Source organism: Channa argus, chromosome 6 (assembly GCF_033026475.1).
Source record: "Channa argus isolate prfri chromosome 6, Channa argus male v1.0, whole genome shotgun sequence".
NCBI lineage: Eukaryota > Metazoa > Chordata > Actinopteri > Anabantiformes > Channidae > Channa > Channa argus.
The window spans coordinates 937,638-952,397 of record NC_090202.1 but is presented as its reverse complement, the minus strand read 5'-3'; the positions used below and the strand labels follow the sequence as shown (position 1 = coordinate 952,397).

At 40.5% G+C, this 14,760-nt stretch overlaps 1 protein-coding gene across 12 annotated transcripts in view; it reads right to left on the bottom strand.

The window, feature by feature from the left end:
* Nucleotides 1–7,378: 7,378 nt before the first annotated feature.
* fat3a (FAT atypical cadherin 3a) overlaps nt 7,379–14,760 on the bottom strand; it is a 155,603-nt gene continuing 148,221 nt past the window's right edge. For 6 of the 12 annotated variants that reach the window (XM_067507251.1, XM_067507253.1, XM_067507252.1 and 3 more), the window contains 3 exons: nt 13,579–13,638; nt 13,172–13,207; nt 7,379–10,315 (listed from right to left, as the gene is read on the bottom strand). In XM_067507251.1, the coding sequence (XP_067363352.1) occupies nt 9,684–10,315; nt 13,172–13,207; nt 13,579–13,638 (728 nt within the window). In that variant the 3' untranslated portion in view covers nt 7,379–9,683. Of the gene's footprint in view, nt 10,316–10,394; nt 10,480–13,171; nt 13,208–13,578; nt 13,639–14,760 lie in introns of all 12 variants that reach the window. The other 6 variants (XM_067507258.1, XM_067507259.1, XM_067507260.1 and 3 more) reach the window with 5 other exon arrangements.

Here is a 14,760-nt window from a genome sequence, read left to right as displayed (position 1 = left end):
GGAAGTGATCCAATAAATGTAGAGGAGTGACAAAGGTAATGTCTGTGCTGGAGTTCTGAGTGAGAATAAGATCCAGGTTGTTGTCAGTTTTTTTGGTCGGGGGAGTAGGGACCATTCTCAGGTCAAATGTGTTTAGAAGAGCAAACATATCAGCCGCCTGAGGTTTTTCCTGGTGGATGTTCAGGTCTCCCAATAGGATGAGGAGTGCCATCTTTAGGGAAGTGGGACAGCAGCATGTGAAGCTCGTCACAGAAGTTCCCCAGCTGACCTGGTGGCTGATAGGAACGAGCTGAGCCTGGAGGGGATACGTTGAAAGTTCACTTGATTGATCTAATAGCATGAATTCCAAGGATAACAGACTGTTGAGGGGCGAGAAGTCCAGTTCCAGCTGAAACCGCCCCCTTGTTAAAACCAAACTAATTTGTGTGCCTTTGTTAGGTCAAAGCAGACTCAAGAGAAATGACAGAAACTCAGCTACCTCAGAAACCAACAAACATATTTCAAACGGCACTTACTTGTGCAGTATATCTCCTGTCCTAGTTTGGTGCTTGTAATTACTGTCTGACTTATATTTTCCCCTTGGTTGATCTTGGTGTTTACTGAGTGATGTACCAAACCAACAACATTTGAATATTAGGGAATTTGTTTCCAAAGACCAGTGTGTCACCACTTTGTTAGAACAACAAGGCCTTTTTTGTACTTGATCCCTATATGTCACTTCTGAATTCTCTAAGGTTTTGTGTTTATTAACAATAGCTGCCTTTACCACACTCTGTATATCCCAGTTGTATGGGATTGTACCAGCAACCTAAATGGTGGGTGAAAATAACTGACCCCTTCCAATTGAAGAAGCTTGTGTGCTTCTGCTAGTGTTTTATTTGGATGAAAAACGATAAGATAAGATCAAACATTATGGATCCCACAGCAGAGAAATTCACTAGTAGCTCACGGGGACAGTGTAGGGTGTAAAAAGCATTTTTTCAAAGTACTTATAAAACTTGAAATGTGGAATATACAGTGTATATTTCAGGATCTTGTTGCACTTCCTGTCCCTGGACTTTTATTTTGTGGCCCCTTCTCCTTACTTCCTGTCCCTGGTTCTGTTCACCCAGCTTTGCCCTCGTTGTCCCTCATTGTTTGCACCTGTTCCACCCTCTATTTAAGTCCAGTCTTCCCTTCACTCCCCTGCCAGATCCTTGTCATTGTTAATGTGGTCTCTGCCATCGTGGTTACTGTCTTCCTCGTCATCATTATTACCCTCACCAACTCCTCAGGCTCTGGACTCTATGTAAAAGCTGTTGGTGTTTTTCATGGACCCTTGCATTCGGGACACTTGTATCTCCTGGACTTTTGTTTTTGGGACCCTGTGCAGCTTTCCCCTTTGGTCTGAGTTTTGGTGATGTGCCTGCTTGCTGTTTTGTTTTTCCGTGTCTTGTTAATTTAGTTTTTCTGTTCGTTAGTTTCCTTAGACTTCCTCGTTGTTTTCCTGTGTAGTGATTTTTGTTTGTCTGTGCCTTATTTATCTGGTTTCCCTCTGTTTATCAGTTTTCCTTAGTCCCCCTCCGTGTACTTACCTGTTATTAGATTTTATGTTTATCCGAGTCTTATTTGTTTCCTGAGCCTGTTGTCCTAAGTTACCTTCTTACTATCTGTTAAGTTAATCCCCCTCATGTTCTGGTCCCGGTTCCTAGGTTCCTCCTGTTACGAGCGACTTCTGTAAACTATTTACATCTGTCAATAAAGCCCCTCGTTATTTGCAATCCCTCTTACAGTCTCTTCACTTGGGTCCTCCCTTAACCTAAACGTGTCAGTATATCAATAAGCATTTATAACCAGCGCACACGCTGAACTGTTGAGTTGTATAGTCTTACAGAGGTGGGAATGAAAGACCTGTGGTTACGCTCCTACACTGAGGGTGTATCAGTCTGCACAGAGGCTACACTGTCTGATGCAGTGGGTGAGAGAAATTTTCCATGATAAATTTCAGCTTGGCTAACATCCTCCCCTCACCCACTTCCTCCACAGTGTCCAGCAGGCGGCTCAGGATAGAGTTGCCCCTCCTTACTAGCTTGTTCAGTCTCTTCCTTTTGCAGTCAGTGCTACCCACATCCCAGCAGATAATGGTGTACAGGATAGCTGAGGCTACCAGAGTCCTAGAATGTCCTTAGCAGAGGCCTGCACACTCCAAAGGACCACGGTCTCCGAAGAAGGGGAAGCCAACTTTTGTACAGGCCCCTCTTGTACAGGACACCGGCAAACCTTGTCACACCAAGGAAAAAAAATTGACCTGATGTTCTCAAATGTTAAAGAGGCCTCCAGCTCATCTGCCCTTTCCCCCCTGGTAGGTGTGACCGCAACCTGATCCACCTCCTACCTGTGTACATGAAACCAGTGAGGGAGGTCCAGTGACGGCTGTTGGTGAAGGTCAAAGAGGGGAAGGAGGCTTAACATTCAATGTGCTTTACACGGCTTCTTATTCACCCATTCGCACTCACAATCTCACACACACACACACACACACACACACACACACACACACACACACACACACACACACACACACACACACACACACACACACACACACACACACACACACACACACACACACACACACACACACACACACACACACACACACACACACACACACACACACACACTCACTCACTCACCAATGGGGGAGCTGATATGTAGCTGGGCAACACTTACCAGAACAACTAATTTGGGGTTCAGTATCTCGTTCAAGGACACTTTGACATGTGACTGGAGGAGCTGGGGATCAAACCAATAACTGCAGCATTGGTGGACGACCGCTCTACCTTCCTGCACCAGTCGCCCCTGTGATTTGCTGGGGCAGCAATATGAAGGTGGCAGACAATAACAGCACACAAGTCAGTTTAAACAAGCGGCCTAGAACAGAATTGTCTTACAACGGAGTGAGAGTTGGGGTCCTCTTAAGGAGGTCTGTGACTGGTAGTGTCGTTTCAAACTTGCACACATGCAGGTTAACTTTTGTCAGCCCTTGGGGGGCCCCCTACTGGCCTGAGGCCCTAAGCAGTTGCCTGCCTCGCCTGCTGGCATGGAGCGCCACTGGTAAGGGAACATGGCCATGAGCTTTTTGAGGAGGTTGTAGCATATGATTTGACCATCTACATTAAACAGCTGACCATCTTAAAAGAACTTCAAGGCAATAATTCAAACAGTCAACCATGTAAGATAAGGGAAAAGGCCAAAAGTGTTGAGGTTTGGCAGCGCAGAATTGGTGCTGTCCTTCAAAAAATCATGTTATGAGGCTGCATATCTGATAGTGTTGTTGGAGGATTAAGTAAAAATATAAATAAATCACATTTCCTGTTTCTTACAGGTAATGTGATTTGTGTGTGTGTGTGTGTGATTCTAATAAGGGTCATTGAAGAGAACATAGTCTTAGCTTAGGCACTTTTAAATCTCAAACACACTCAACTTACGCTCACACTAAAGTTAGAAAAGTGACCCCCCAGCAATAGTTTAAAGAATAATAATAAAACGCTAATACTAAATGTTTTAACTTTTTATGTCTTTATGTGTGTTTTATTTAACATTAATACTAAAGGTGGCAAATGTTAGCTAAAGTTACAGAACCTCTATCATTGACAGCGGTCACAGCCTGTTGTAAACTTATTTGATTTTGACAACTTAGCTTTAAAAGAAAATATAATGTTCACTCGGTTTACTTTCAAAAACTAGCTACCTAACAACATGTTAATTTACAATTGAGTAAGGTACAAATTACCATTTGTACAGAAATCAAAACTATACTTATTACTATATTTTACATTTGCATTCAGCTTTGGGGAACTGTAATACTAACGGTAATGCTACATTTACATTACCAGTGATTATGTTCTTAGCCAGAGACAGCTGCCATGTATTAGAACAAGGCTTAAAAAGATACATGATTGCTTAACTAAGATATTACAACTAAACCTAGAGTTGGAGACAACCAGGACACAACAACTTTATCTTGTCTCTAAAAACAGATTTATTTCCCAAAGTCTTGATTGGCATGTGTTGTTTCTTCATGCACAATGATTTGTAATTAATGATTCCATCAAAGGTTTTTACTACAAGGAAGCGGGTGTCCCAAGGGTCATGTCTTACAGCACAAGACTTCAGGATTGTCTACATGCAGATTTGAGGTAGTTTTATAAAAGAGGACCTGCATTAAAGCAATCAGCATAACAGTTTCAGGAGATTAAAAGAGCTCATGGGAGTTTAGGAGATGTGATTTGTGAGGTCTGCGAGTGAAATAGATAAAATAGACAACGCACAGAGCTCTGTGGTATAATGTTTGCATCATTATGCAATCAGCAGCTTGTTGACAAAGCCAACTGTGTCACCGTTTATTCTTGTCTGTTTACCGCGCACACTAAATGCACAAAAGCATACTGCGTTTTAGGCTTTGACATAATGCAAGAAGCAACCAGCTCCAAGGCAGCAAACTCATTCAGTGCTGCATCCAAAGGACCACAACAATCTGTATCCTGGCCTTTCTCACAAAATAAATCGAATTACTGCAAATCAATGCTGAATGTCTCAAGTGAGGCACTTCAAATTCACCAGGAGAGTTCAATCAACTGTCTCTCAAAGCAGACAGCCAACCCTTTACTTTGCAACCTGATTCAAGTGTCAGTGTGACATTGATTCCAGCTTTTGTTCTGACCCACAGAAAGATTTCCCGAGAGACTGCAATGAAATCTGGTATTGAGGACCATTTCTAGTAGGCCCTGCTAACCTTCTTACCTTTCTTGCAGTACCACTTCTACCACTCTCAGGTCAGTTTTGCACAGATAATAATGAAAATTGCTCGATGGATTTCGTGAACTTTGACCCTCATAGAACATGTGTTTTTGTTGACTGTTAAGCCAAGAATTGATCATCAGATCTACTGGTAAATCAAAAAAACAAATAAACTCTTACTGAATATTCACAGAAACCCATAGGAATCCAGGCATCAAATTCAAAATCTTCCTTCAGAAAAAAATCCACTAACATAACATTGGCGACCATTAAGAAAAGACTGATTAAAGAATTCAAAAATAACAATGCTCATCAAAGAAAATAAAATTTAGACTATAAACTGTTGGCTCATTTGTACCACAATTACAAGAGAAACAACAAAATTACAAGAGAAACAACTGCCAACAATCAACAATAAACCTGTATCACAACAGGGCCCAGTTAGCTAGATAATTATTCCAGATCTGTTGGTTTTCCAAAGTCACATTGAGCTTGTTATCCTTGCAATGTGTCCTAAGGTAATGTCAAACCTACTCAACAGAAGGTTTACTGTCAGGTTTAGTCAGTGTAAACAAGGTGGAAAAATATTTGAAAGACTTTTGAGCAAGGCAGCACCAGTCTGGTGACATTCCCAGCAACTGTTCACCCCTAAAACTGTGAATAATGTCCAAGGCCATGTATGAAATACTATATACACCTGTGCAGGTCTATGTGTGTGCAAATAATAATTCTCATACATAATAATCATTTTCATTCCCTGTCACTCACTGCCACCCCTCAACACTCCCCCCACAATGGGATAGAGAATTCTGTTTGAGGTCTGTAGCCGCTGGTCCTCTTTATTTTCCTTGTGTCAGCCCTATGATCAGTTAAAGAAAATTCAATTTACATCCCAGACAAATGGAATTATTAATAATAATGAAAGTAGAGCTAAGGCCCTAAACATGCTTGACACCTGGAGCTTTTGGCACTAGTGTGTATCCTAGGTGAACTACATAGCCGTGGAGGTACGTAATCTCAAAGCATTGCAGTTATCACAGTGTATCAGAAATATGCTAATGTACATGGACTTGGTCAATTGGTCAGCCATAATTGTTGATCTGAAGTTACCCAAACAGAAGGGGGTACCTTCTCTAATATTTTCATGCAGCACACACTTGCATGACACTAAGATATTTCAGAACGTAACTACTCATGAAATTCACACAAACATCACCAGTTATGTAATTAAGTTGCATGAACCATGTTTGGGACATATATAATTCAGTTTTATCTGACTGGTTGAAAGACCAAACCTCACTCAAATACTGGAATTTAATAACGTTTGGAACATATTGTGCTTAAAAATGCATTTCTGTCCTTCTGTACTTCAGAGCTACATTTGTGCAACCCACTACCTCTCTATCACCACCCAATCCCTCAGGACTAGCTTCAAAAAATGAAAATTTTTGATACTTTTTAAAAAATATATAATATTAATAATAATTGCAATAAGGAACCTGACAGCCCACAAATTTGTTTAGATCAGCTTCATATTTACTAGCAGTGACCTTTAACCCCTAATTTTGTATTAATTACTGGACATGTTTTGCCATAATCACTATAATTAGTATTGTCTAACATACGTTGTTGTTTTTTCAGTGAAGTACTTCTACATATGTACTTCAAGTAAAATATACACAATCTGCTTAGTACTTTTACTTAACTAAAATATATGAAATTGCACTTTAAGGTGAGAATTTTTTTTAGGCCAATACTTGTAGATGTGTGCTAAGTTTGTGTACTTAGCCCAGATCTGCGTCTCATTTTGCTGTTTATGGGGCTGTCTAGCTGCAGACTGCTCACAGTGACAATACTGAGCCTCATTCTCCATGACATTATTAAATCGGCCACAACATGTGTATAAGTCTGAAGAGAGATGCATGTAAACGGCGGCTTGACTGAGGCATGCAGTGGTAAATCTGTACGACTTAGATATTTCCCATACTGCAAAAAAGAACCAGGCAGTTAGATTTTGAATCTGTGGATCCTGAATGAAACATTTCAAAGCAGCTTCTAAAATATTACACCTTATTTCCAACCACAAATCCTTTAAAAAAAAAAAAATACAAATCTGCAGCGGATTATGAAGATTTCCTGTATGTGGCTGTATGTATTAATCACACTGCCATTCAGTTCATTGACTGAATTGGCTATCGGTTATTTGAAAAGGTGATATGGTTACCACTCGAGGCGTTGAAATGTTATGCTTTCCTCAGATTCTCTTGATTGAATTAACATCAAATTATCAGCATTTTGTAAACAGACACCTTTAATCTTCTTCATTACCTTTCAGTGTTTTCTTCAACATAATTTCCACACAGTAGGAAACTATACTAAGCTCTACAGCTTTACTAGTGAGGACACGAGAAACCATTTTCCTCTGCTAGCCAAGGCAAACATGAGTGAGTGGATGATACTGTTAGAACTAACTTTATGACATACAGTATTTAGTACCAATGCATTTCATGTGTGTGTGAATGTATCAACAAACAGTATTTAATATGACAGTAAGTAGGCAGCTGTGATGGTCTGTTCAGGTGAAGTTATCTGAAAATTAAGGACACGAGTCACGATGAGCAAGAACCTTTTTTTTTTATTTTCTGCACTGAATTAAAAAAAAGTTTAAAAAAGCACTCATTTTGTATACTCGGTTTCTGCAGATAGGGGGACATAGTTTTGACACTGGCTAATGTCTTTGACAATAAACATACCTGAAAAGAACATTAGAAATGTATTTAAAAATTCCCTCATTCTCATAAAATGTTTTAACAAAACAAAAGTACAAAACATTTCCTGGGGGTGTAATGTCTGGAGTTAATACTGTGCAAACATCATCTATGGGATTGAAATGGTATTCAGATAGAATTAAAGAGTAAAATTAACTTGGAGCAGAGAAGGAAGGATGTGAAAATAATTGATATTCCACAGTCTCTCGCAATCCACATTCACATCAGACTGTCCAACAAAACAACTCAAAGGCAGTTCAGGATTGCAATTCCATATCTACAAAATCTGCATTTAAACAACCTAGCTATATACACTGTACAGAGTTTCAACACAAACATACATCTTTTACAAAGTATAACAGGAGCTGCATGCCTGAGTGGATCAGGCAGATTATAGTACAATACAGTGACAATCTGAAGCAGTCAGATGTGCCGTCTGTCCTGGAGGCCAGATGGAAACTAAGCCATTAGTGACCTGGATAAGAGTTTGTAGCATCTTCACCACAACTGCAGACAAAAGTCAAAGTAACAGAAATGAAGGGAACAGTGGTGGGAGAACCTTGAACGGTTCAAACAAATGGAGAAAAAACTATCACGATACACATCGACTCAGCTGGTGTTTGTCAAGTCATTTTTTGCCAAAGGTTTTCAGCTTTGTGTGTCCTTTTCAATTGCCCCTTTCACCTTTTTAAAAAGAATAAACAATTATAATGACTTATCACCACCAAGGCCTGCAGGAGTTTTGACTACAACACAAAAGTTCATCAAAAACAGCATGGCAAGCCAACACCAATTCACTAGTGCAACATACATAAAGCAAATCCACAAAACAAGATGACTGGAGATCAGAGTGGCTGTGGTAGTTCACATACAGCTTAAGGAAATCTAACCTTTTGGGTAGAAAAACTGTTTTTGTGCCATTTTGTGCATTTGTGATTCTCACATTTACGTGTAAATTAACACTTATTTTATAAGTGCATTATCCAGCTGTGGATGACTTTTACTTAAAGCAACAATATGTAACTGCTAGAGTAGGCACTCTCTTGTCCCTGCTTTGCTAAATGCTCCACCAACACTTCAGGTAGTTGATTTAATTGTTACAAAACGATCAAGCAGAAATCGCCGACATTATCTGACTGGTGGGTCGGCTGAGCCCTGCTCAACTTTAAAAACTTTAAAAGTGAGTCATTTAAAGTCATCTCTCTACATTAGGATGTGTTTTGGACCTTGTTTCTAAGTTACATACTGTAGCTTTAAGTTAAAATATGATCATAAAAACAAAATAAATTAGCAACTACGGCAACTCTGGTTTTCCCACCTAACCTAGGTACAAAAACAGAAAGCTGGAAGGCCTGACACTTTTAACTTTTTGGGATAATCAGCTGGGATCGCTGAAATGGCTTGATCAGGGGGGCTTGATAATTTGGGGGAAAAGAGCAAGCATATTTCCAAACAAATAAGTGGCTTTTTGAAAATTTGGCCAGAATATAGTTTCATATTTATTCACCAGTACGGTCAAACATATTTTACAAAGTCTGTACAAGCTCAGAGCACTACAAAGTTTACAAATCTAAGGAGGTAAAAAGGAAAGTGGGGAGTTGGGTCTTTTTTGTTTTTTTAATAAGAAGTGGTCCAATGGGCTTCGATGAAGGAGCAGGGAACCAAACAACCCTTCCACTTGCATGATTGTCCCTTCTCTTTAAATTCCAATTTTTTTTTTTACCACCATCACTTTTGGATTAATCTCTCATTCACATTCTCTGTCACATTCTTTTCACCTTACAAATGACTTCCTGTAGGTATAGGAAGGACACTTCTGACTCTTCTGCACTGTGGGGGACAGGACTGACACACTCAGTGTTGTTGTTCATGATACTGTAGAACTGTGAAACATTCCCATTTCTGGGCAGAATACCATGGGAAGATAGTACAAGTGAAATGAGGTTTTAAATTTGTGATTTTAAAGCAATTCTTACAGTACTATCTGCATATCTAGCAGAACCTCCCCTTAGCTGACAAAGCATTTATTCCCTCATGATAACATCTGCTTGTGTATGTTTTTTCATCTACACTGATGTTATGCTCCTTCTGGCCCATTATGCACCCCATAGAAACCCTATACTGGTCGATCAATCAGACCTCAGTTTGTTGTTGTGAGTCAGTGATGATGGTCACCCCCCGACGAAGCTCATCCATACTGTCAAAGTCACTGCCATGTTCAGAGTCATCCAGCCCACAGGGGGCTGACATATCTGAGGCTGATGACGCACCAACTGAGAGTCGCATATTTAGTGACACAGAGTCATCAGTGTCCCCATTTCCTGGGGTTACCCCACTCATTGAAGTGCTAAAGTCGCCGTGGGGCAGTTCCCCAAGGGGCAGCTGGTGGGGTGGCAGGTATTGGCTGGGGTGGAACTGTGGCCTTGCATGCTGATGCCCGATGCTGCCAGAGCTCAGTGTGCTCTCCTTGGAGACTGGTGGGTTGGAGGGTAGTGGCGTGTAAGGCTCGGGATAGTCCTCCCCTGTGGGCAGCGGAGGTGGCAACTGGTCTTGGGTCAGGAATTCTTCTTCATGGGGAGGGGGGTAGTCGCTGTCAATGTCATAGCCCCCAAGGTAGTAGTCTGACTCCAGTTCGCGTGTGCTACCCCCAAGGCGGGGGGCTGGGCCTGCTACTTCCTTGCCAGGACCTGCCTCATAGCCTGGCACCTCTTCGATGTCGGACAACCTGGTGCTTGGCATCCAGTCAGATGTGTCCCAGTGATATGCTGGATAGTACAATAAGATATGGTTAGTGACTGTCTCATCTGTAAAGATGGCAAGATGTGGAGCTGTGCAGTGACATGCCTTTAGTATGCACCAGGCATGTTAGACTCTGTAACATCAACAATACAAAGCGGGATTGAAAGTCAAGTATGTCACAAGGCACAACCTGTACAGAAAACAAGTTAGGTCTTCACAGAGTATTAACATGCACAACAGGAACTTTTCAGGATAGGGATCACAAGTGTCACAGCATGCTGAGGTCATCATGAACAGCAGCAGTCAAGCCATGTTTGAAGGGCTCAAGAACACAGCAACATTTGATTCTGGATGTTAGAGAGAGTCCACTTTATATCTGAAAGATTGTCCAACTGGTCAGTGCAGCCAAGTGATGGTAACCCTCTATGAGTTGTTAGCTCCAGTTTGCCCTGTTACCACTTTAACACTATCCAACTGCTGTAATATGCATCTTTAATACAGTGATTAAGACTAATCTCACCAAAATACTGATAAGCTTGGTCATCATAGCTACGTTTTTGTCAGTTGCACAATCTGATGCCGAAGGCCAGAAGTTACTATCATGTTAAGTTATGTTTTATCCTCGTGGTTTTAGTGGCCAGAACATGAAGAAACAGTCAAATTATAATTTTTTTGTCTTATGAATTTGTGAGTGTTGTTGTAAACAGAGAGCCAGATCAGAAAACGTTCACATGGATAACAGGGAGCTAAATTAATAAAATGGGTTTGAATTTACCACCAGGTTTTTTTCTATTATAGCAATTAACTTAAATAACAAGAGGCTCCTATAATGGTGACTACACCAGACATGAGATACATTGTAGACTAATCCAGCTATTCCACTAAACAAAGTGACAGCAATGCAATTCATTTAGAGAGCATGCAGCTTTTCCTTTATTTAGTTGATAATTCCTTTATGTCAAGCTCTAAATAAAACCCTTGCTAAGGTTGCCACTTGAATCAAGATGATGATTATTGGCTCTCCCCGCCTGGCTTTGGACCTTTTGAGAAGAGAGACTCGTTGACTATTAGGTGGATATTTTCTGAAGTAGGCAACCAATAATAGATAAATCCTGCACGTTGACCTGATGAAAATTAAAAACCAGATGTAAATCTGTGGTAATATTTAGTGTGCAGGTGTTACCTTGTTCAACGATAACACTTTGAATCGCCTTACACTAGTGGGATGTGAGCATAGCTACTCTAAGCTCTATAATGAAATGGGAACATTTACCAAATGGGATATGGTAAAGTATTAACACTGAGCACTGGAGCTAAGATGATACTCATCACAAAGCCTTTGCTGACCAAAAAGATAATCTAAAAACTTTCATTGAAGAGCAAAGGATGAATGAATTTAAAAGAAGAGCAATGACAAATTAGGAAAATTAAAAAGAAAAAACAAATCCATGCATCAAAGCAGAACACAAACCATGGGAAGGCTGAGGCTGTGAAAACCTCATCAAGCAACAAGTGGAACAGTACCAACAGTAGCATCACTGGGCTGGAGATAAAAATCCAACAAAGGGACACAGTGGGATGCAGAAAGGTGAGAGCCGCCCTGGGCTGATAAGTCAGCACACCGCAATGAGTGGTTGTGAGAGGGGGTGGGATATCACAGCAAATCATACATACGCACACAGAGCTTTGTGTGCCTCTTCCCTAGGCACACAAAGCTCCAGGGAAGAGCATGAGCAGAGGAATTCACTGTTATGGAAGTATGAAAAGTACAGCTGGATATAAACAGAGGTGGAAAGATACAGGGGTAGACAAAATAATTTAGTTTAGATATTCTAGCTGAGAGATGGAGTGTGCGCTAACATACATTATTAAAGCTGTTTGCATCCGGTGAATAGCAGAACTTTCATTATTTTATATAATAAATTATTATATGACAAGATTTTTCTTCCAAACTTTCACTGTGTGTAAATGTGAGTGTGAGCAGGCTGTTAGGTCTACTCAGCTACAGAGAGTATGACACTCACATGAATGAAGAGCAAGCACGACTTCTGTGTCTCACTTGAAGCTGTCTCTTATTTCCACTGTTTTTACATAAGAAGCTGGCCTGTTTTTACCTTTCTTGGATATTTTTAAGGGGATGGTTGGCTTTTATCTAGTGGAAGTATTTTTATGCTAGAGAGTAATTTGGATTTAAGTTTACGTGAGACTCGGATAATTTGATCCGTTCACATTGGGGTTACATTGGAGAGGTTGGGACTGCTAATTAGCATTCAGCATCGGCCTTTTAAATCTAAATACAGGGTTCAAAGTAATGCAGAAACACTTGGAACATTGGGAGTAATAACGGCAGTTTTTAACCATCTTGGCTCAGCTTGACTCTACTCCTCTCTTTTGGTTTTCCATCAGGCAGCTGTGGATAATACCTGGTAGTTGGTACTTTTTACGGCATCGCCTCCATTCAAGAAGCGTCAGTACCACTGCGTTGCCATTGAGCAGCCACAGTCATCTTGTGATCTGAACTATAAAGACATATTTCCTGAACAAATTCTCCAGATTCTTCTCTTTCATCTTGCTTTCAACCTCCTTTAAATTAGATTAGTCTTATTTTTCTGACATAAAACAAGAATCAAGACCAGCATACTGTATATTCATCAGCCATTGCCATAGCAATGATGGGCACTATATCTGCAGTGGAAAACATTGAGTTAAGCTGGTTCCAGCCAGTAAAAAAAAGATGCACTTTTTAAAAAGTTTCTCTTTTAAGAAGTTAGTTTAAGTCATTCATTGGGCATTTTTTTATTTTGTCTACTCACTGCAGTTAGAGGGACAGACGAATGAGTGGAAATGGGATAGAAGAGTGTGTGTCGGGCTTTGGTAGTCACCTCTGTTGTAGGTTTGACCTTGGTCCATGACTGACACTGTCACATGGAAGAACAAAACAGCACAGCTGCCTTTAGCATTTGATCGTGAGTGTGTCTAAATGTACTGGAGAACTAGAGCTAACAGAACAGGAGCTGAGCTGGAGCTTGGTCTTATTGCACTATTACTCACTATGACAATGTGGGAGAAAGCAGAAAGGTAATAATCTGTAAACATACATGTTGATATGTTGCAAACTAATCTACGGTGGCAAGTAGGGTTCATATTCTGAACTATGCAGTATGCAGCACACACTGAGTGTATTTAACGTAGCTTAAGATGTCTCAAGACATACTGCAAGGACAAGACTGAAGTAAGAGAAGAACGGAGGAGTGAAAGGAGAGACACAAAGGGGGGTGAGACATGGTACCTTCACTTTCGATTGTGTCGACTGCGTCATTGACCAGTCGAATGACGGTCACTATGGAGGCTTGTGGAGGGAAAAAAGGAGGACATAAGTTTTGAAATACAGTCATTCAAAGTGAAAAAGTGCTCATCATGGTGTTGCTCAGATGGGGGAGGGGGTGACACTGCCAGTCCTGTCTGCAGAGAGGACTTACGGCATTTTGTTTACTTCAACATTGTGTCCAAATCGACCCCAGATTTTAATCATACTGTATATATGCAGATCATTAACACTGCTACACAAAGAAAATGTACTTTACAAAGGCAAAGACAACCACATGACGACAAAACAGTGCAAAAGGAACAACTGCTTTTAGTTCTTTTAGTCCTCATCTGCGGACACCAGTCAAGCACAGAAATGACAATGGCAACAGTGTGAATATGGCTGAGGCAACATTCACGTATTAAATCAACTCATGATCATTCTGAAAAGCAAAGTGGTGAATCGCAAATAAATTTAGGTGAGAACAACATAATGCAATGAAAATGAAACACAAAAACAAATACACAGCTCCAGCACAAAGGCCACAACCACTAACACCACGCTGTGAAGCAGTCTACACCTTTAAGCCTCTTTGAAAACGCTCATGGTGATGCTGTTCAGAAATTATTTTAAAGCCCATGTACAGTTGTGAGAAAACGTTTGTGAACCTTTGGGAAAACATCCCTGCATTATTTTGCTATTTTACATAAATCACTAAAAAGAGATAATGTGCATAAGGGTGTAGCCTTTGTTACATTATACTCCTCTTAGAAATTTTATGTTTGTAGTTGACTTACAGCATGTTTCCACTGCAAGACGTTTTTAATGGGAACAGAAGCTTTTGGAGAACTTAGTAGAGCTGCATTTCACTGATGCTGTGCAGCCTTTTAGAGATCCAGTATGAGATTATACAACAGCAGGCGTAAACGTCCCACAACTCGAGCCCTGTGTGCAAATGCAAATTACAGTTCCCTAAAGGACATTGACCCCAGGTAAACTCCTGGACTTTGGTCCTACTATAGACTCTGTTTTTCACCAGAGGATCCCTAGTACTGTAATTTTCCTTTCTAGGAATTACTTAAATTCTATGTCAGAATCTTTGTTGTGTGTTCAGGGTTCGCTGTCTGAGGACACTGTGGCCGTGTAGCATTATTAATCCTCTGT